This window comes from Drosophila yakuba, chromosome 3R (assembly GCF_016746365.2).
Source record: "Drosophila yakuba strain Tai18E2 chromosome 3R, Prin_Dyak_Tai18E2_2.1, whole genome shotgun sequence".
In the NCBI taxonomy this organism is placed as follows: domain Eukaryota; kingdom Metazoa; phylum Arthropoda; class Insecta; order Diptera; family Drosophilidae; genus Drosophila; species Drosophila yakuba.
Window position 1 is genome coordinate 8,514,619 of NC_052530.2, and position 21,402 is coordinate 8,536,020.

Below are 21,402 nucleotides of genomic sequence, written 5' to 3' on the forward strand. Positions count from 1 at the left end.
ATGTTGGTCAAATAAATGCTGCACAAAAAAATAAAATAAAACTAGACCCAGTGGGTGACTTCAGTTTGCTGGGCGCCACGACACAGGCAGGGTAAAAGTTAAACAGCTCCTGGATTAACATACAAATTATTCCGAACCATGGTAATCTGTGAGATAGAGTTCTGCAATAATTCCCGGGGAATTTATTATGCAGGCCAGTTGATTTCTGGACAGGTGGTTATTAAAACTGACAAGGATGAGCCAGTGAAAGGTAAGGCGCTGATTCATTTTACACGTTATCTCTATTCGAAGCAAACGTTAATTGCGGAAAGACCGAATTTGATTTGAAGTGCACGAGTTGCACGGGCTAAAATAGCTTTTAAAGTAAAAGCCTTTTTTACTTCAGCTGTAATTCTTACCATCAAGGGATATGCCGAAACCCATTGGGCAGATACAGAACACGATCCGGAGGATCAGTCGAACGGTGAATCATTCAATGGACATGTGGACTACTTGGCCACCAGGGCTTATCTGCACGGGTCTAGTTCCAGCATAGGTGCGTTCGAAGATGATAAATCACCATAAATCAAAAGACAATGAAATCAAAGCTCCATTTCAGAGGTGCTTATTGAGCCCGGCACCAGCACGTATAGATTCGCCTGTCAGTTGCCCATCACATGTCCCTCTTCTTTCGAGGGGACACTAGGTCGTATACGTTATCTGGTGAATGTGAGGTTCGTGCGTCCGTGGAAGCACGATCTGAATTTTAATCGATGTTTCACTGTAATCAAAGTGATGGACCTGAACTCCGAAAGTCTGATGCTGAGAGTAAGTTTTTTTTGGCATCCGTTCCAATATTCTTTGATACTCTTTCTTAGATAACTTTTTCGAATGTTTTTTTGAAGGTTCAAATGTGTTCTTGTATCGTTTCTTAAAGTGCCTTTCCGTATCGTTAGGCAAATTAGGAAAAGTTGTGTTGTTGTTTATTATAGGTTCCTATTCTTTCGTGAACCAGCTATTATATCATTTTGCACAATAACTTAACGTAGTTAAGTGAGTACACACATATACCTATACCTTTATGTTGTCCACTGTACCATGTGTTGTACCATTCTCTAGTATGAATTTAGCCCTAAGCCAGATGGTTTGGGTGGTTGTCTAGACGCTTGGCGTATCTCGCACTGAATCGGGAGATTTCCTCTGCTACCCACGGTATTCCTAGCTCCTTATGGATTGTCGAGTTCTCGTGGTATGGGTGAGCGTCAGAGATTAGCCTTAGGCACTTGTTTTGAAAGCGCTGTATGCGGATTCGGTTAGAGACGCTTGCTGTGCCCCACAATTGAATCCCATAAGTCCAAATTGGCTTCAGGATGGCCTTGTACAGGAGGAGTTTTAGGTTCTCCCTAAGTTTGGACCTTTTCCCGATGAGCCAATGGAGTTGCTTGAGGCGCAGGTCGGCCTGGTGTCGTTTGGCGATTAGGTGGGGGCGCCAAGTGAGCCTCCGGTCTAGCGTCAATCCGAGGTATTTCGGGGTGCTTGAAAATGGAATAGTTTCCCCGTTGAGCGTGACTGGGGGGCAGTCTCCTCTGCGCAGGGAGAAAGTAGTTTGGGTGGATTTGTCTGCGTTCACGGCAATGTTCCATCGCTTCAACCATGGGTCGAGGGCATCCAGCTGGTTTTGAATGATGGCTGATGCTTCTTGGGGGTCTGAGGCGGAGGCTAGGAAGGCGGTGTCATCGGCGTATGTGGCCACTGTTAGGCTTCGGGAGGGTGTGATAGGAAGGTCTGCTGTGTAGAGTGTGTACAGTATTGGTCCAAGAACGCTGCCTTGGGGTACTCCGGCTCTTATCGGCCTAGGCGTGCTGGTCGCTGTTCCGCAGCGAACTTGGAACTCTCTACCCTCGGTGAAGGATTTGAGGAAGGCGAAGTGGGATCCGGGAAGGTGCGACTTGATCTTGTAGTGGAGACCAGGGTGCCAGACTTTGTCGAAGGCCTGTTTGACATCCAGCATGACGGCGCAGCAGTATTGCTTCCTTTCGAAGGCCTCCAATATTTGCTCTACAAGCCGGTGGCATTGCTCTGGTGTTCCGTGGGAGCGCCTGAAGCCAAACTGGTGATCGGGGATCAGACCAGCCTAAATGATGTTAAACTGTGTATTCGTACAATTTCAGGTACCCAGCCAAGTGGAGTCCCAGCGCACTTTCTGCTGCTTTCCCTGCCGCTCGTCGCCACTCAGTATGCGACTTTCTGTGCCACAAGGTGGCTTCGTGCCAGGACAGACCGTACCGGTGGAGGTGGTTGTTTCCAATGACAGTGGAGTAGCCGTGGAGGACATAACCGTGAAATTGACTATGGTGGTGATTTACTACAGTCAACCCCCGTCCGCGGACACCAACAAGGATCGTTTCGAGATGGTCTTGAAAACCGGAGGCGGCGTGTCGACCAAATGCCGGAAGCAACTTAACTTCGACCTTAAGGTGCCGGCCACTCCGCCAACCTGCTTTAATCTATGTAGCATCATTCAGATCGGCTATCAGGTGGAAGCGGAGGCCAGGGTCAAGGGTTGTCATGGCGGCCAATCCCTTCACATGCCCATAACTATTGGAAGTGTCCCGCTAACGGAGCAACTCCAAAAAGAGCCAAGGACTTGGAGCGAAGTCCTGCCACCCCAGCAGCTTGATGCCAAGGCATTGATTTTAATTGGCAGCGAACAGCATGGAGAACCACTTGGGATCCCAAATCCATGGGCTGCGGATCCTTCTATTGGTAACTAAAATAGGAGTTTTAAGAAAATGAAATATACAAACAAACCGTTTACCCTCCAATTTACAAAATTCTGCTAAGATTATAAATCAACACATCGTTATTTATTTTAGCTCAGCCGACCTATGCCGCGGCTAAACACATCTCCCTGGATCCGCAAAAGTTTTCGAAATCTAAAAAAAAGTCTCAGAAAAAAAGCATCAAAGGATCACAAGAGAAGAAAAACGACGCAATTGTGTTTTTACCCTTGTACGGAGTCTTTGATTTATCAAATCAAGTGAACGAATTGACTTTGGGAACAAATGAACTCAAGACTGATGGAGGCTATGTCAATAACGAAGTAGAAAAAAGCACTTGGCTTTAAAACGATTGCAAATGAATATTCCCACTGTGTAACCAATTTATAAGTAATACTAAAAAACATTAGAATAGGTACTTAAACTGCGGTAACTGTTTTGACCCGCGTGAATAATATTTGCCGAGTTGCGCAATGTCTTATCCATGAGAAAATATATTTATTTGAATGAAATTGGTCTCCTCAGATGCCCGAGTTTCAACTCATTTGGGGGCTTTTCTTTTACAGCCAGAAATATTGCCATCAGCTGCTTTCGCTGTTGGACCTGATAACTTGGCTCACATGTTACCTGGTTACGAATCATCCATTTACTGTATATCAAAATTGTAGGGGGTTTTTGTGTTTACCAATAAATAGATTTATATGTGTACTGATAAGATAAATAAACCTAAAGGCCTCCGAAGCACAAACGCGTTAAAAGAAACTTTTTTGTTCAGTTTGATTGCGGCTATTGAAGGAAAAACATCTCAATAATTGACAGCCATAAATTAATATAAAACTTGCGGTGGGGCCAACAATAAAATAAATCATGGGAATAATTTGCCAAATTTTATTTCACAATAATACGGAAGGCGTTTTTTACGCGGGCCAAATGGTTGCTGGTCAAGTGACTCTGAGCACGGATAAGTTGATTCAAGTCAAAGGTAAGAGCTCATCATAATTGCGAGTTGTCATATAACTTTGTAATATTTTATTTACTTAGCAATTCGACTTAAGCTAAAAGGTTTCGCAGAGACTCATTGGACCGAAAGCAAGACTGATTCGAACAACAAGTCCACTTCAGAATCGTACAATGGATTTGAGAAATACCTGTCCAGTAAAGTTTATCTCTTGGGTTCCGAATCAAGCCCTGGTATGGCAATAGGTGATAATTTGTTATTGAAATTCGTTAAATAATTTTTTGGTTTATTCGGCACAGAAATGTCAATGGAGCCAGGAACCAGGTCCTATAATTTCGCTTGTCAAATACCCATAAACTGTCCCTCGTCGTTCGAGGGGACCCATGGTCGTATACGTTATATGGTAGACGTCAATATTATTCAGCCTTGGAAGTACGACAGCGTGTTTACAAGGCCTTTCACAGTAATTCAAGTGATGGACATAAACACATATAACTCTGTTTCACAGGTAAATATAAATTGAATTTTAATGTGCACAGAAAGCAAAAATAACGTAATCGCTCTTAAGGTACCCGTGCAGGCCAAGACTGAGAAAACCTTTGGAGTCTGGCCCTTCAAATCGGATCCTCTAACGCTGGAGCTGAATTTGCCGCAGACTGGCTTTGTACCGGGGCAGACGGTACCCGTAAATGTTTTGGTTGGTAACGAAAGCAAAATTCGGGTGTATGAAGTAAAGGTCAGTCTATCAATGATGATCACTTACTACAGTGACCTGAGTTCAGGTTCCAATTGTGAGCGCAAGTCCGTCACCAAGTTGAAGGCAGATGGGGTTTTGAGGAACTCGCGGAAAGCATACGACTTCCAACTGCTGATTCCCTCTACTCCGCCTTCGTGTTTCCATCTGTGCCGCATTATTAAGATTGGATACCAGATCGAGGTTGTGGCCAAGGTGAAGGGCATGCATATCAACGGAACTCTGATACTGCCGGTGACTATTTGTGGTGTTCCGATATCGCCGCCTATGGTGCAATACACACCACAGAGCTCCGGGCCAGTGGTTCCAGAACAAAGAGGTTTGACTTTGATTGGGGCTGAGGGAGCTTATGCTCCAGCTGCTCCCCCATATCCCTGGTTGGAAGGATCCACACTACGTAAGTTATTATTATTATAATAAGGCCGTACCCATTATGTAACCTTACGATTTTTAAAGCACCACCGAGCTACGCCGAGGCAATGCATACTCATAGTGACTTGGAGAAACAGTCAGAAGCGGGAAATCTGGAAGAGAAGTCATACAAGCCTTTGTATCCTGTCTTTGATTTATCTACTTCAACTGTAGAAAAGAGCGAGGGAGCAGCTTTGGACAAAGAGGGGAAAAAATGATGGCGACTAAAGAAACTATTTCAAATTTGATAACTTTTGGACATCCAATCTCACGCCTACTACTCAAGAAGTCCTTGAGCTTTTTTCAGAGGTATCAGGCTATTTACTGCACGACTGCATTTGGTAAAATGTATAATTCAAAATTGTGACAGCGATAAGATAAAGTTTCCCTGGCCATCACTACCAATATAGAACGACCGCAATGTTTGTTTCATTCTCAGTTAATTTCTGGCACCCAAGTGGGCATGTGGGTGTTATCGTTGGCAAAAGCTGTCCATTCCAGTCTGTCTGGAGTTCTCGGAAGTTAGGGAGTAAATAACTGAACATTGGCATTAAAATCAAATCAGTCGTGTTTGCGCTGGCATCAGAGTAGGATCGGCCAATAAATACGCAATTGCGGTTCCAATTACAATTATGGTTGTTACCTGTGAAATTGATTTCGATAACAATCCCCATGGCACCTACTTTGGGGGCCAGGTTCTAACTGGCAGAGTTACGTTGAAACTGGACAAGATGAAGTTGGTAAAAGGTGAGAGAGTTCGTTAGAGATGCCTTTGGAATTTGGCAGTGTGGCATGAGTCATCCTTATCTTATCGACCATTTTAAAATGCGGTTAAACGATTTGTAGCGAAGATCAAGTCCAGTGAGTCATAATATTTATAGTGAGCCGAGAACCACACGTGCGAAATGTAATGTCTATGAAAAGGTGTTCGATGAACATACACAAATGCATCAACGATAAATATTTGCGCTCGATAAGATTAAATTATTTTTAAATAATCAATGGGTTTCGCATTAATTGATATTGAAAGGGAGTGATACATATTTTGCTTTTTTATAAACACAACTATTTCTTGTTTAAGTTTTGGTGCATACCCCAAGTGAACGCATAGTCTGTAAATATGTTTGATTAAAGGAATTTAATGCGTAAAATATCATAACAAAATTGTGTGCTTCGTTAGAATGACTATTAACAATTAAAAGAATTAATTCAATTTGTGACTCCATTGAATTAAAATTTAGTTTTCAAAAACGCCGTGTGTGAATTAACAATTGACACCTTGAATAAATGCTTACATCCCTTGTTTATCAAATTCCATTTTATACGTCAAGTTTTTTCTCCGCAGCCATCACCTTGAATATAACCGGATACGCAGAGACGCGATGGATTGAAAGGGTAACCAGAAACAGGAGGCGGAGACGTCATACATTCTACGGCCGCGAGGATTACATAGCGTCCAAAACTTTTTTGGTGGGATCCAATCTGAGCAGTCCGTAAATCCCCACTTAGGCACGAAAGTCCACTTTATTGATAATCATATCTGCAGGCCAAGTATCCATTGAAGCGGGCATTCACACTTACAACTTCGTGTGCCTAATTCCCACCGAATGTCCTTCGTCCTTCGAGGGAGCACACGGCAGGGTGCGGTACATGACAAACGTGACCCTGGTCCGGCCCTGGAAATTTGATCAAACCTACACACGTTGCTTTACGGTGCTTAAAGTGATGGACCTCAACTTCGACAGTCCACTGCTGAGGGTGCGAATCCAAATCTAACACGAATAAAAATCACTTAAAAACTAAACTAATCACATATTTTTAGGTACCCGCCCACAGTGAGACCTCGAAGACCTACTGCTGCTGGCCTTGCCGGTCAGATCCTTTGGCCCTCCAACTGACCGTTCCACAGACAGGATTTGTGCCTGGCCAGAACGTTCCCATCAGCGTACTGGTCACGAACGACAGCCACATCCCGGTGGAGCAGCTCCTTATAAGTTTCGTGATGCTGGTGACATACCACAGCAAGCCACCTTCGATGCCCAATACCACGTCCGAGAGGTTGGTGGTCAACACTTTTAAGGGAGACGCTGTGCAAAGGAACTGCAGGAAACTGTTTAGCTATGAGATCAGAGTGCCGGCCACTCCGCCCACCTGCTTCAATCTGTGCGGCATCATCCAGATCGCCTACCAAGTGGAGGTGGAGGCCAAGGTCAAGGGCTGCCACAACAACGAGGTCGTCAGCATTCCTGTGACCATTGGCAGTGTTCCTCTGGCGCAACACGTACCCATCCAGCCTCGAGGTTTGGTCCCCCAGCTAGATGTTAATGAACTGGCTGTTGAAAGATTAGCCACTGCACCAGCTCCAAATTCTTTGAGTCCATGGGCTGTCGACGAATCCATTCGTGAGTTACCTAGAACTATAATTTTACGAACTTCAGTATAAATTTACGTCCTGTGTTTGTACCTTTTAGCTCCTCCCAATTATCAGGAGGCTCTTCACATGCGCAGCACGGCTGCAACGAAGTCAGACGACCTAGACGAACCGGAACCAGTACCGCCCAATACTCTCAGCTTGGATGGCGGTGCCTATAAGCCACTTTATCCGGTCTTCGACATACCTAGTCCTTCAGCTCCACCGCCGACGGATTATACACAGAATTATATGGCTGAGAGAGCCTTTGTCAATCCGGCCATGGATGTGGACAAAGACAAGGGAACATGGTTATGAAAACGAAAACAAATATTAAAAATCTAAGGGCGACAAAGCATTTGTACACAAAGCAAAAATTCCACCTAAAACTTTATAATAAACATTATTTTCACAATTATTACATTTTTACATTTTTTTTGAGTTATTAATGCCCTTTGCTATTAATATTTTCAAATGATACGTATTTCTTACTCCTAAAAAAGACCTCGATAATGATACATGAATGCTGGCACTAAGTTCCCCAGGGCCAAGGCCTCTTCCACCAACCCAGATAACAGACCGAACACCCAAAGTGATCGTTCAAGTAGTTCGCAAGGGAGCTTTTTATCGACTCTTATACAGTTTGGACTCCGATTCCATATAGTTCCCTGAGAAATCCGAATCCGACGGCGGGTCCAAGTTAAGGTTCTTATCGCTTATCTAACGACACGGTCGCACTGCAAGCAGTCCAGCAGTTTTGTACTTAAGTTAGTCGAAGTGAGTTGCCCCAGAACATCGGTCTTAGCTTTTTCGCGCTCGGACATTTAATCTGGGTAAAATGGTCGTTACGTGTGAGATCAGCTTCGATAATAATAGACATGGTACTTTCTACGCCGGTCAGCTGGTAAACGGATGCGCGACCCTCAAATGTGACAGGTCCAAGGAGGTTCAAGGTACTTGCCATAAACGTTTGATTAATTATATTGAAATCAAATCCCAAGAGTTCCGTCAATTGCTTAAGTTTAGCTCTACCTTGCGGCAGTGTTATAAATATTTGCTCGATAACGATATGTGTATATGTAAAAATTCCGTATTTTTATGACGACACTGAATTTAGCGGACATTCTTCGACGCGGAATGTGCGGGGTTGATTGATATGACTCCAAAGAGGCTTTGCTTCGGTATTAATTTAATAACGAGATTAGGATCCCCACGAAATTATATTGAAAACAGGATGGAGTGCTATAGTCGAGTTTCTTGACTATCAGATACCCCTAACTCAGCTGCTTTTCAACAAATCCAGAATACCCCTTTACTCTACTAGAAACATAATTATAATTATAATTGGAAATATTTAAACTCCCCTCAAATATTTATAATAGTTTAGTTAGGATTGGAACTGAATTATTCATATACTTGGCACTTTTAACTTAATTATTTGCTTATATAACGCTGGTATCGTAGTTAACTCTTTTCTTCAATTTCTCTTAAATCTCAGCTGTGTTGCTCAAGGTGGTCGGGTATTCTATAACCAAGTGGAGCGAAAAGAGTCTGGGCTCGACAAAGCTCTACGTGGGCCGTGAGGATTATCTATCATCAAACACTTATCTTTTGGGTTCCGAGCAAAGTGAGTAGCCCTTAAAAAATGTTTGCCCTTATAAACAATTGTATCTTCGAAAAGACAACAATAGACTCAGTATTCAGGCTGGTGTGCACAACTATAACTTTGCCTGCCAGCTTCCCTATCAGTGTCCCTCGTCCTTTGAGGGTCGCCATGGCTGCATCCGCTATATAGTGAAGGTCCTGCTGGTCAGACCGTGGAAGTTCGATCAGGCCTACACAAAGGGCTTTACGGTTCTTAAGATGCTGGATCTTAACTTCGACACTCCCCAGTTAAGGGTTAGTATTTAGTTAACTTATTAAAAATTAAAACGGATAATAAGTTAACAATAATTCAAATGAATCTCGCTTTAATTCGGCGTTATAGTGAAACAAAAACTATATTTATCTTAAGCAATCGTTTTCATATCGATTTTTTATCACAGTCCGCTGCCCACAGCGAGGGTTACCGCACCTTTTGCTGTGGTCCCTGCAAGACAGATCCTTTAAAATTGGAGCTGCACCTGCCGCAAGCGGGTTACGTTCCTGGCCAGAAGATTCCCGTGACCATGGTGGTAGTCAACAACACTGCCGTAGCCGTCTCCGAACTGCGACTCTCTTTGGTGATGCTGGTGCGATACTATAGCGTCAGTCCTGAACACTCCCGGGTGGAACGAATAATAATATCGCGAGCCAAAGGGGACTCCGTGCTGAAGCAGTGCACCCGCTCCCAGACCATCGATTTGCTCGTACCCTCAACGCCGCCCACCTGCGTGGAGTTGAGCAACCTTATCCAGATCGCCTACCAGCTGGAGGTGGAGGCGTTAGTGAAGAGTCTTCGGGAACAACAGCTCATGGTCATGCCGGTTACTATTGGCACCATTCCCCTGGCGGTTTCGGGCATAGTGGTGCAACAACCTCCCCGACGAAGTGCCCACTACGAAGGACCGGAATCTAGAGGGAATCCTGCCGACGAGCTACCCATGGTGACAGCACTTGGGAGCTTGCCCAGCGATTTGACGCCCGGTGCAGCTGATTCAGGTGAGATCATGATTTTGCAGTCTACGTGCCAATGAACTTGTCATGATTGACTGCAGCCTTATCAAATTCTTTTACGAACCAAGCACGCAGTTTTTGTAGACATCGACCAACTTACTTTCAAAACATATGTCAAACGCAAGTTTCAAGTACCATTATTTAGATAAAATTAAAAAAGGGGCTACCAAAGTTTAATAAAACTAATACATAATGTCGAACTCGCTTATAAGGGCTTATATAAGCTTGTGGAGTAAAAGTCCAACCTTCATACTCAATTCCAGATAAACAAATATTTCTACATTTAGACAATATGGTGTTGTGAATGAAGTGGTTAATACATTTCTCAAACTCAGCAGAATTGTTCATTTATTATAATGCTCGGTGAGGGTTGAGTTTATAAGAGACTTTCGTTAGGCCCATACGACTATATATGTATGTATATAAATAAAGTTCCTATGGCTAGGTGAGATTCCATTTTTAGAAGTAGAAGTAGGAAGTATTTGAAGTATTTATCAAAGTTTTAATGTTTAAGTAAAAACTATTTACTATTTTTCAGGGCTCCCTAATTATGAGGAATCCCGGCACACTCAACGGGGCAATATCAACGAAGAAGAGCTGCATGCATTCGGAAGCAATGAGTTTGCTCCCCTTTATCCCGTATATAGTATACCCAGTCCTACGCCCGTGCTCACGGCAAACACCCGGAATGCGGGATTCGTCAACCAAAGTTTTGTCAAATAAACCAATTTTTAACAAAGTGGTCCGATCAGCAATCTTGGCTTGTATTTATTGTAATTTACCAAAAGGTAAAAAAAATCTAACTAAACTGTCCATCCAGACAGTACACAATTTGTTTGTATTCATAAGAACATTTGACTAGTGCTGTATTATTTTAGTAAAATTACAGCTTATTCTTTTAATTACTTCTTACCCCAAATGTAAGTTATTTCCAAGTTACAGCATACTTCCTACTTAACGGTTTTTATACATTTTATACTTTTATACATTTTCCTTACTTACATTTTTCTTGTTACCTTTTCCTTACTTCCTACATTGAGCTATGTTGTATTATTTTCGTAAGATTACAGCTTATTCTTTTAATTACTTCTTACCCCAAATGTAAATTATTTCCAAGTTACAGCATACTTCCTACTTAACGGTTTTCGCTTCTACTTTGTATGTTACATGGTGAAAAGTTACATACACTTAGAACACATATTGAAAATGGGGCTCACAAGAAATTTTACTACAATTTATTTGTATTTATAAAATACATATAAAGCACTCCCTTAATTACTTCTGACATTACAGCGCGATTTATTCTGAATACTTTTATACATTTTCCTTACTTACATTTTTCTTGTTACCTATTCCTTACTTCCTACATTGTGCTATGTTGTATTATTTTCGTAAGATTACAGCTTATTCTTTAAATTACTTCTTACCCCAAATGTAAGCAATTTCCAAGTTACAGCATACTTTCTACATAACGGTAACGAAACATTTTTCGCTTCTACATTGTATATTACATGGCGCAAAATTTATACACGTACATATTCAAAATGGAACTCACAAGAAATTTTACAGCTCCTTACTTTTATCCATTAGTTCTATACTGTAAAGTTAGCTCTTGATTTTAATATCCTTACGTTCCACCTTAAAGTGAAAATTTCCTTCGGAAATATCCTGTACTGTATTTAAATATGTAAATTGTTATTTTAATAACTGTATTGAGTCAGGTACTTGAGAGCTGTTTGATGACTTCAGTATTCCAGGCCTTTATCATCTTTCGGTTCAGTTGCAAGTGAAGAACAACAGGGGTTTTGATTAAAATGTAAAAAGTTTCATATTTGCCGCGTACTATTTGTTTTAATCCGTCATATTTTAGTTCAATAAATTGTTATTTTATTTTTGGACCCTGTTGTGCATAAAAGCTGTTTTTAGCATAGGGTGGTTTTTAAATGGTTCGTAGACCGAATTCGCTCTGTATAACAAAGTAGCTCTATTTTAAATTTGTATAACACTGTTAAATAGTATAAGAATTGTTATAGGATGCCGATTCGAACATAAATTATAGTAGCAAGTGTATAAACCTTTATAGAATGAGTACTTTTTATTGCTAGATGTGTATAACACATTTCGTATCAAGGCGATATGATGGCTGGAAGTTTTTAAGAATGCAGATTCAAAAGACTAACAGTTGCACTTGGACGTGTTTTCTTAAAATCTGATTGACCTAAGAAAAAATTTGGTTTACCACTCTTCGTAACTAAACTCGCATTCCGCAAATTAAATCTGCAAAATAACAAGATTTTTATTGAAAATTCAATGCCTCATTACTAGTTCAATAGGTCGTTTCTATTCGATGAATTTATTTTGTTGTCGGAGATGCTTAAATGCTTAAATTGAGCTCCCGGCACGCTCATGATGCCATCAACCATTAGGGAGAATTTTCGGCGACGGAAAACAAAACACCGACCCACGGACATGTTTAGTTTTTATCATTCGCGCATTTGTTCGCGGACTCGTGCTTACTGGTGACCCATTCCCTCAGTGCAAACTTTCAGGTTGGTAATCTGTTGGATTGTCCTTCGTAAGCTCCCTGTTTTTTTGGGCCACAGTCTATGGGTTTCCCTCTCTGGACCCTGGAATTTTAGGTTTTAAATGTAAGCGGATACCGAGCAACTGACACGTGGAATGTAAGCGTTAAAAGCATTTTATCAACTCATAAACCATATTTTCCTCACTAAAAATTCCTCCTCACTTCAATTAAGTTCACTCTTATTTGGAACTAATTTGCGCTCTCACTTCAATGTCGGTCATAGAAGAGGTAAGTGTAGAGGAAAATTAAATGCTCATAATAATTGAAAATAATTGAATAATAATTGAAAATATTTTGAAATTTAATTTTGAAACTATTTTATAGGCACTTTTTGTACTCTTACGGCACTTTCATTTCTCTTCAAAAGAAAAACATGTTCAGATTTGGTGATTGGTAAATATAAAGCTCCAATTTTCATTAAAACTAAGGAGATGTAAAGACAACATTTAGTCAGAGGCTTAGTAAATAAATGTTCTTCACTGCAGTCGCATTGAGAAGTGTAGACATCGCACCCAGTCGAATCTAGATGGGTAAATGCGCCGAACTAATGACCGCATTAAGTAATTTCCCCCGTCCTTCCCCCCAAAATGACCCAGTCTATTGGAGGTATCTGGGTCTGGATTCCCAGCAGTCTCGCAGTCTCATTGGGGAGCTGTTGGTGGCCCTCTGCATTTGAATTGCTTACTCAATGGCGCTTTCGTGGTAATTGGCATTTGGCTTTGGCATGTCCGAATGCCAAACTGGCTAAACTAAATGCATAACTAGTTTCGGCTTCTTGTTTCGAGTGGATTCTGATGCTTAGACGGTTGTTGCTGAAATGTGGAATTTAGATGTATTTTTCAGGAAGGAAAAACACAGAGAACAGAAAAACGAAATTAGTTGAGCTTAGCCCGCGGTAAAATGAATGCAGAAACATGCAGATCGTTAGGCGGTATTCTTGGGTTCTAAAGGCCATGCCTAATATATTCCAATTGTTAGGGAGCCAAAATCAAATGTGAAAAGCCTTGTTCCGCAGTAGAATCATTCGAGTTTTTACGACTTTGGCGCAAACAAATCCCGGGGCGTTGTTAGGGTTTATATTATTTAATTTATTTAGGTGCCAGTTTAAAAGCTATTTATTCATGTGTCAAGTGCCTGCAATTGATTCTGCCCGGGCGCCTAATGGATTATAGATAATGCCAATGTACGTGCCACATAGATAGACATGTTTAGTCCAATTTGCTGGCCAACATTGTGCGTTGAGTACTACCCACCGACGCAGAAGAAGGGGAAATAAAATTAGCATTTTTTGTGGATTCGATTTGCCGGTTATTTTTGTGGGCTAGGGTTTTTGCTTTTCCCCCTGGGCAAGGCAGCTTTCCCTGTTTTTCGGTGGAAAGCTGTTTCAGTTTTTCTCTTTGGCGAAACGCAACGTATTTCTTGTTTATCCCGGCTGGTTTGCACCTCAAGCAGAGCTGTTTGTCTTTGGCTTCGTGTGTGTGTGCTGCGGATTTCACGCGAATTTCACCGATGGTTGCTCCGGCTAAACCACCTACCCTCTCCACCCAAGCCACCCAAACCACCTGAAAACCCCACGCCACATCAACAGCGCTTTTGCGAACAATCGCAAGTGAATTTGGCCCCGCAAACGAATTTCAGCGGCTTTGACGGTAGCAATTTGAGAGGTCCACAAGCCTGCAAATCCATGTCCTTGTATTCAGTATCCTTGTTGGGCTTCGACAGGCGCTATTTGAGCTCCAGTCGAGCAATAAAGATGATTGGGCACTTGTGATTAGTGGCGAAAATGCGGAAAGGCAATTCCTCCACAACTACCGAATTGGCCCAAATAAATCCTCTAAAATTGCCTCTCCGGATTGGAGTTTTCTGTGTTTCAATTTGTTTATAAGACTGGCCATTATTTTATCCAAGTTCCATAGCACGACTCATTATGGTTTCATTAACAGGCAGCTCTCCCCGCTCTCTATAAACCAAAAAGTTTACTCGACTCTGGCTAATGGCAAAAACTCGTCACGCACTCTCAGCCAAAACTAAAAACTTTATTGTCACTTGTGCGATATACAGGAAAACCAGCGGCACACACTCTCGCCCCCAGAAGAAAGAGACCAAAATTGGAATTGACAAGATTTAAGCCGGCACTGACTGAAGTTTTGTGTCGACAGTCTAAGCCACTTTTCCGAGTTGCACAGACAACGGCCAAATGCAACCGAAACTTTTCAGGTGCCCCCCAAAAAGATGCAGAGCAATGGGGCATGCACTAGATCCCATTCAATCGACTGGAGGTGGCAAGTAGAAAGTCGGAGAAAAAGTACGTTCTTTATCGAGCTTCTAGCTTCATAATTTCGTGTATAGTGAATTATATTATATATTTCATAATTATTAAACACTTGATTAAACACTAAACATTTTTAAACGTAAGCTTTCTACTATTAAAAAAATCATAAAAACCATAATTAACGTAAAATTTGATTTATGTGTAGCTGACATATTTTGAATTCTATTGGGAGATTTGTTTAATGAAATAAGTTTCGAGTATAGGTCTATAGGCTGTGTATTGATGGGTTAAGATACATATATAAAAAAGGCCCTCTGAATGCTCTTAAGCTCATTATACCCGTTACTCGTAGAGTAAAAGGGTATACTAGATTCGTTGAAAAGTATGTAACAGGCAGAAGGAAGCGTTTCCGACCATATAAAGTATATATATTCTTGATCAGGATCAATAGCCGAGTCGATCTGGCCATGTCCGTCTGTCCGTCCGTCTGTCCGTCCGTCTGTCCGTCCGTCTGTCCGTCCGTCTGTCCGTCCGTCTGTCCGTCCGTATGAACGTCGAGATCTCAGGAACTACAAAAGCTAGAAAGTTCAGATTAAGCATACAGACTCCAAAAACATAGAAGCAGCGCAAGTTTGTCGATTCATGTTGCCACGCCCACTCTAACGCCCACAAACCGCCTAAAGCTGCCACGCCCACACTTTTGAAAAATGTTTTGATATTTTTTCATTTTTGTATTGGTCTTTTAAATTTCTATCGATATGCCAAAAAACTTTTTGCCACGCCCACTCTAACGCCCACAAACCGCACTTCCACTAGCTGAGTAACGGGTATCAGATAGTCGGGGAACTCGACTATAGCGCTCTCTCTTGTTTTTGTTTTTGCTCCGTGCAGCCATACATGGCGTCAAAAAGTTGGTTAGCAAAGTCAAGTAAAGTCAAGTCAATGACTGTTGGAAATCAAATCTGCTCCGCCCGAACCCAAACCCAGACCCAATCCCGAACCAGCACCAGAACTAGAACCCACCGAGGATGATGGCTGCATTGGCTGGCGAAAAAGCGGGGCGGATGCTCGGAAAATTTCATAAATCAAAGTGCCGTTGGGAGGTGCGTGCTGCAGGACTCGAGTATCTAAAGGAGCGCCAGGATTCAACGCACGGCGCTGTAATTGCTTTATGCTCTGGAGCGTGATGCGGTCAACAACGCAACGTGAGCGAACCATTTCGATATGGTCGTAACTCCCATCTCCTGCGGCCCGCATTCTCAACCAACTAGTGAATTGGAAAAGCTAAAAAGTTTTATGATATTTTTTGGTAAGCTGGCTGCTCGATGCCTTGCCTTGGGTTATGCCGTCCGGGCAGGACAAAATTTCAGCTGAGCTTGAAAGCCGGGCATAACTTGTCTCATTGGGGTCAGCGGACACGATACTTTTATCCGGAAACTTTCAGACAACTATGCATTTGAATACGACATGTTCCCAAAATATTGCTGACAAAGTAGCCAAGAGATAAGTGCATGAAATTATAAGCTTGAGGGGACTTTAGAATACTTAATTATAGACAAAAATAGTAATTTTTTTCAGATTTTGAAGTTCACTTATACTAGTCATTTGGTGGTAACAATAAAAGGTACCGTGACATCTACAATTCTTTGAAATTATCTATTATTTAAATGTATTATGATCTTTTTGATCTTATGATCTTTTCTGAGATCTGGCCGACCATGCGGACATGGTTAAATCTACTCGGCCAGCAATTCCGATCATTTTATTCTATGAGTAACGGGTATAAATATAGTGTTTTGAATAACTATTAAAAGTTACCACTAAAAATAAAATAAATAAAAACAAAAAGTAGCTTTCCTTTTTTAATGATAAAATTGAAATATTAAAGTATAGTAGTTTTCTTCCAGTTGCAAATGCTCACGACATATTCCACATGATTTTCTGCGACCTGCTATTACAAAATTACCCTTGGCAGAAAACTTTAAAAAATGCATGGTGGCGAGTAATAAATTATGCTGTCCCCATCTCACTCTGCGTTATGTTTTATGCGGCCCCTAAAAATGATGTATATGTGGATGATAAAAAGTAGATTGCAAAACATCAAGCGAAACACCTTTCGGCCAGAGTGCATCGCACTCGAATGTCAAAGCTAATAAGCAGCTTCAGTGGAAATATTTTTCCCGGGGGAAAACTCTGTCGCCTTCCTTTTCGCCTTTTTGCCGGCTGTTCTATTTCGTGGCAGATTTATGGGCAAGTATAAAGCAGAGGAGATGACGTTGAGGCTTGGCAGGTGTGAAAGTTTAGTGTCCACATGTGGGTGTTGCTCCCTATTTTCGCCTTTTCAGTGTTGCAGGATTATAAATACAACAAAAATGCTGCATACTTTGTGGGGGGCTCTAATTAATGAAAGACTTTGCCGTTACCCTTCTGCCACTGTCAATGCATAAAGAAATTTTGCTAATTAAAAATAATCGCAATAGCAGGGCTTCACTGCAACTTTGTCTTTGCCTCGGAAAACCAACCCCTCATGCTCCTCCCATTCTGCCCAGGGGAAAATTTCCGAACTGGTCGGCCATTTCTTGTGATTATTTTAACAACTTGGCCATGTTGCTGCACTCACTGAGGACACGAAGAGCCATTTGCACCATTGACACTTACAAAAAATGTACTAAATATTTTAAAGTGAGCTAATGCAATCTTTTTTACACGTAGAATATACATTTTATATAAGATTTTATAAGATTAATACAAGTATTTTAAAGTTTAGCAATGCATATTTTCTTGTTACTTAAGCTTGTCTACATACTTTTTATAGTTTTATGTGGCGGCCATCAACCAATGCAATGTTCAGTAGTTTTTCAGTTAGAGGTTTTTTAATCCCCGAAGGATTAATTCGTATTTCAAATTTAAATAAGCAATCTTTTTTCTCTCTGCAAGTCGTAGAAACTGCTCGCGGGCTGCAAGTAATTGTCTCCGGCTCGTTGCTTTGGATTTGGATCCGGATTTGGCGGCTTTGGCTGGCAACATCATTAAATGTGTATATAATGGAATTGCTGTGATTTGTTCCAAGCGGAAGATTTATTATCGCCCTGCCATTTTCCAGGCGAAAAAATCGGCATTATGTTCCGCATGCCTGGTGACAAAGTGCAGCCAGACGACGGCTTTCATTTTGTGTTTCTGCACAGCAATCGGGTCGTTTACATAAACACTTTGGAAATTTATTACTCTTGGTTGGCGTGTGTGTCTGTCAATGGCAAAAGTTTGTGCATTTCATTTGTGCAAAATTTGCTTACAACTCAAATTGAATTAACCTGATGACTCAGTGGAATTTGGGGCGGTGTTCCACCGAATGCTTTCGACCAAATTCCGGCGGATTACTTAGGACTCATTGCGACGACGTCTTCGGGTTGTAGGAATCCTCATCCGAAACGCCATAGTTGTCGTGCTAGTTGAGCCATATGCCAACTCATTTGCATTGAAAGTTTTTCTCTTTCACAAGTTTTGCTGTGAGCATATGCTCGAAACCCTATTAGGTCTTCATCAAATTAAAATATGTCGGCCTCGACGGGAATAATGCTCGGAGCCATTGCTAAAATTAATTGCCTGCAAAACTATACAGAAGTCATCTGGAACCTCTCCTCCAGCTGGAGAAGAAGGTGCGCAATTTCGCAGTCATCAAATAAATTAAAACTTGACCATGGACCAACTAAGACTGGAGGAAGCTGCAAAATCTCAAAAGTCTCAGTTGAGTTGCTCAAACATCTGTGCAAATGTGTGTGGGTTTGACAGAGATTATGTCTGGATTTGGATTGCTGGATTTAGGGGACACTGGAGCGAAAGCTTGAAGTGAAAATGAATTTGCGTGACAAAATGAAATACTTGTGCATGAGTAAAATTGTTTCAGTCTGCCAGTAAGTAAGTAAAATAATTGCCCAATAAACATGTATATTTAAAAATATTGCCCGAGTGCTCAGCAAACTTATTTCCCTAATGGACTCGGCATCAGGCCCTTAATCAATTTTCAGGTCTGGTTCAATGTCATTTTGAAGTGGCATACAATTACACTCGTAATCCCCTAGCATATGGCATTAAATCTTGTTGTTTACAGACTTGTTGACCATCGCCCACTTTCAATGTTTATTGTTTAAAGCTTCCTATGAATGACGTTTATATTTATGTGATAAATAGCGACGAACATATGCTGTGAAATAAAGCCCGCTACCTTTAAATGCAGTTTGCGGGTGTTAGTTTTCGATGTTTCCCCATTGTGCGTCCAGATTTGACCATCCACTCTGTTATTTGGCCATCTCCCCTAAAGCAGATTGAGTTGGCACTTAATACCTTTTACGTGATCCGTCTGCTAATTAATGTCCCTCGTCGGCCGGTCGGTGTAATAAATTGGATTTGTTGTTAACATTTTAGTCACTGTTTTGTCATTACGCGGTGTGGGAACGCTGCTATCAATTTTGTGGCGCCAAAATGTCTGTTGGCGAAAAAGCCAAGGGAAAACACCAAACAACACAATTTTGATGAGCACTTTAAAGAGAAGTCGACCTGTCTTGGCTTTAATAATCCCATTGCGTGATCAAACTTCAGCCAGCCAATTGCTGGCTACTTATGCCCATAAATAGTTCATTGCATTTCCATTAGGCACTTTGCGGCAATCCGGACGACTGTTCGTTGACCTAATGTGCGCAATTCATTATCTGCAATTAGAGTTCAATTCACAGGCTCTGCCTGGTCAAAGTTCAAGGATCGGCTAGGCCGGCCTCTTGAGGCCATAACACATCATTAATGGGCTCTGCGGCCGGTTGCCAAAGAAAAGTGTAACAATAATGGGCTCGTTTGTTTTCATTGCACACGTGCCGGAGCCCCGACTTTGGTCAAATGTGCTCTTAATAGACCCTGCGTATTGGGCCATGTTTTTGCTGGGCAAACATTGGCCAACTCTCCTGTTGGCGGCAGCTCCTATTCCCCCTTCAGTGGGCCACTCTTGTGGTCCGGCTGATGGCTCTGTTCCGTCAGCTTGGGTGGTTCAAAAAATGAAATTAAATGCGCGAATGCATGTTTAATGGCGCGCAAATGTGTGGAATCTTTTTGAGTTTAATGTTCGACCACACCTGGATAATGGGTGCAAATTTGGGTAGCTTAGCAGTGCTACTGCTCATAGATTAATTGGAAGGCCACTATAAAGTGTATAAATAAATTAATGGAAGTTCGAATAAAGCCACTTTTGCTCATGCTATTAGGGATATCATTTTTCCACAGGTTATCCGATCCCACTGGGAACTTTTAATTCGCAACTCTATATCGCGCTCACTGGAAAATGTTTTTTACAATGGAAATCCTTTGGCATAATTGCATGCATATTGCCTGCATTAATTGCATGTGTTATTATTACAGAGATTTTTTTGTTTTTATTCCACGCCTCTTTGAATCAGTCTGATTGTTGAATTAAAAAATTAATGAATGATTTTTGAAATGGCAATGTGAATGGCTCTGTAAATAAAATGCAGTAGCCTGACCTCTTTCCAGATATCGTTTGATAAATCCCCATGATATTCTCGCCTGTTTTTATGTGTATTTATCAATACCAGCGGCTTAAAGGAAGAATTCCCGAAGGACTCAAATGTTGTTGACGGTGACAACTATGCCGCTTATTTATTAAAGCGTTAATTGTCGAATCAAAGTAGTCTCCGCATTAATAAGCCATTTAATATATCTCGAATTTCCCAACAGCAGTGTTAAATTTTCAACATGTCCATATCGAGCATTCAGACCATTCAATCGACTACCTCAGCGGCGGATGTCCTGCGAGGTAAAAAAATCCCAGTTTATCGGCTCAACTCGAAGTATGTGGCCAAGGCACAGGACAAGGCTAAGAAGGTGGAGGAATTCCTGACCAGGGTAAAGTCGTATTCGATGATTTCCTTGTCAGGACTTGCTTCCCGATATGAGTCCAATCGTCTCCAGGAGCTTGACGAGTGGTACGAGCCGAGAATCAAGTTTTACGACGAGGCCGATGCCAGTTTGCATCCCAGCTACGATATAAAGCACTTTCAATAGTCAGTAAAAAAGGAACTTATTGAGTTACATAGGTTTTCTGATGCGCCCATATTTACAGCGATCTTAATTGCTATGTGCGGTATTTGGACGCGAAGGAGAAATATGGCAAGCAGTTTCTTCAGGAAATGGAGCACTTCGTTGCCAATCAACGCAATATCTGCGACCAGTTTTTTCTGAAAAAGTAAGCTAAAACTTTGAAATGAAAACCTAATTTCACGGGGACTTCTGTGGCTCTTCTAGAATCCTGTGCTATAAAACACGGTGGCCTCCACTGCATACAAAGCGGGAACTAAATAACTTTGTGTCAAAATTCTTTCAAATGACTCCCAAGGAAAAATGTCGCATCGAGTATCTCCTGAAAACAGATTTAAGTCTGGGTGGCTAAGACCGATTTAATTGCAAAGTAAATGAGGCTTTTTAATCCTTTTGGAAACGGATTAAGTAGCACATTTAATTTTTTTGCAATTATTTCGTGCAATAATTATGAAATTACCTTATGCAAAATTGTACAGCCAATAAATTAAGTTGTGCAA

At 41.5% G+C, this 21,402-nt stretch overlaps 5 protein-coding genes across 5 annotated transcripts; all 5 read left to right on the plus strand.

Moving 5' to 3' along the window:
- The first annotated feature begins 51 nt into the window (after positions 1–51).
- Positions 52–3,247, plus strand: LOC6536013 (arrestin domain-containing protein 3). The gene is made up of 5 exons (XM_002096592.3): positions 52–250; positions 386–535; positions 599–807; positions 2,151–2,745; positions 2,856–3,247. Exons 1-5 carry the CDS (start codon positions 139–141, stop codon positions 3,104–3,106), a joined length of 1,317 nt encoding a protein of 438 aa, XP_002096628.1. The 5' UTR covers positions 52–138; the 3' UTR covers positions 3,107–3,247.
- Positions 3,248–3,529: 282 nt separating this feature from the next.
- On the plus strand, positions 3,530–5,291 carry LOC6536014 (arrestin domain-containing protein 2). The gene is made up of 5 exons (XM_002096593.3): positions 3,530–3,741; positions 3,801–3,950; positions 4,017–4,225; positions 4,286–4,868; positions 4,928–5,291. Exons 1-5 carry the CDS (start codon positions 3,627–3,629, stop codon positions 5,098–5,100), a joined length of 1,230 nt encoding a protein of 409 aa, XP_002096629.2. The 5' UTR covers positions 3,530–3,626; the 3' UTR covers positions 5,101–5,291.
- Positions 5,292–5,343: 52 nt separating this feature from the next.
- Positions 5,344–7,707, plus strand: LOC6536015 (arrestin domain-containing protein 17). The gene is made up of 5 exons (XM_002096594.4): positions 5,344–5,629; positions 6,228–6,371; positions 6,429–6,640; positions 6,705–7,284; positions 7,354–7,707. The coding sequence occupies exons 1-5, from the start codon at positions 5,515–5,517 to the stop codon at positions 7,608–7,610; spliced, it is 1,308 nt and encodes a 435-aa protein (XP_002096630.1). The 5' UTR covers positions 5,344–5,514; the 3' UTR covers positions 7,611–7,707.
- Positions 7,708–8,055: 348 nt separating this feature from the next.
- Positions 8,056–10,686, plus strand: LOC6536016 (arrestin domain-containing protein 17). The gene is made up of 5 exons (XM_002096595.3): positions 8,056–8,245; positions 8,791–8,919; positions 8,974–9,191; positions 9,338–9,932; positions 10,486–10,686. Exons 1-5 carry the CDS (start codon positions 8,131–8,133, stop codon positions 10,668–10,670), a joined length of 1,242 nt encoding a protein of 413 aa, XP_002096631.1. The 5' UTR covers positions 8,056–8,130; the 3' UTR covers positions 10,671–10,686.
- Positions 10,687–20,487: 9,801 nt separating this feature from the next.
- Positions 20,488–21,402, plus strand: LOC6536017. Its single transcript, XM_002096596.4, has 3 exons — positions 20,488–20,868; positions 20,928–21,050; positions 21,110–21,402. Exons 1-3 carry the CDS (start codon positions 20,561–20,563, stop codon positions 21,252–21,254), a joined length of 576 nt encoding a protein of 191 aa, XP_002096632.1. The 5' UTR covers positions 20,488–20,560; the 3' UTR covers positions 21,255–21,402.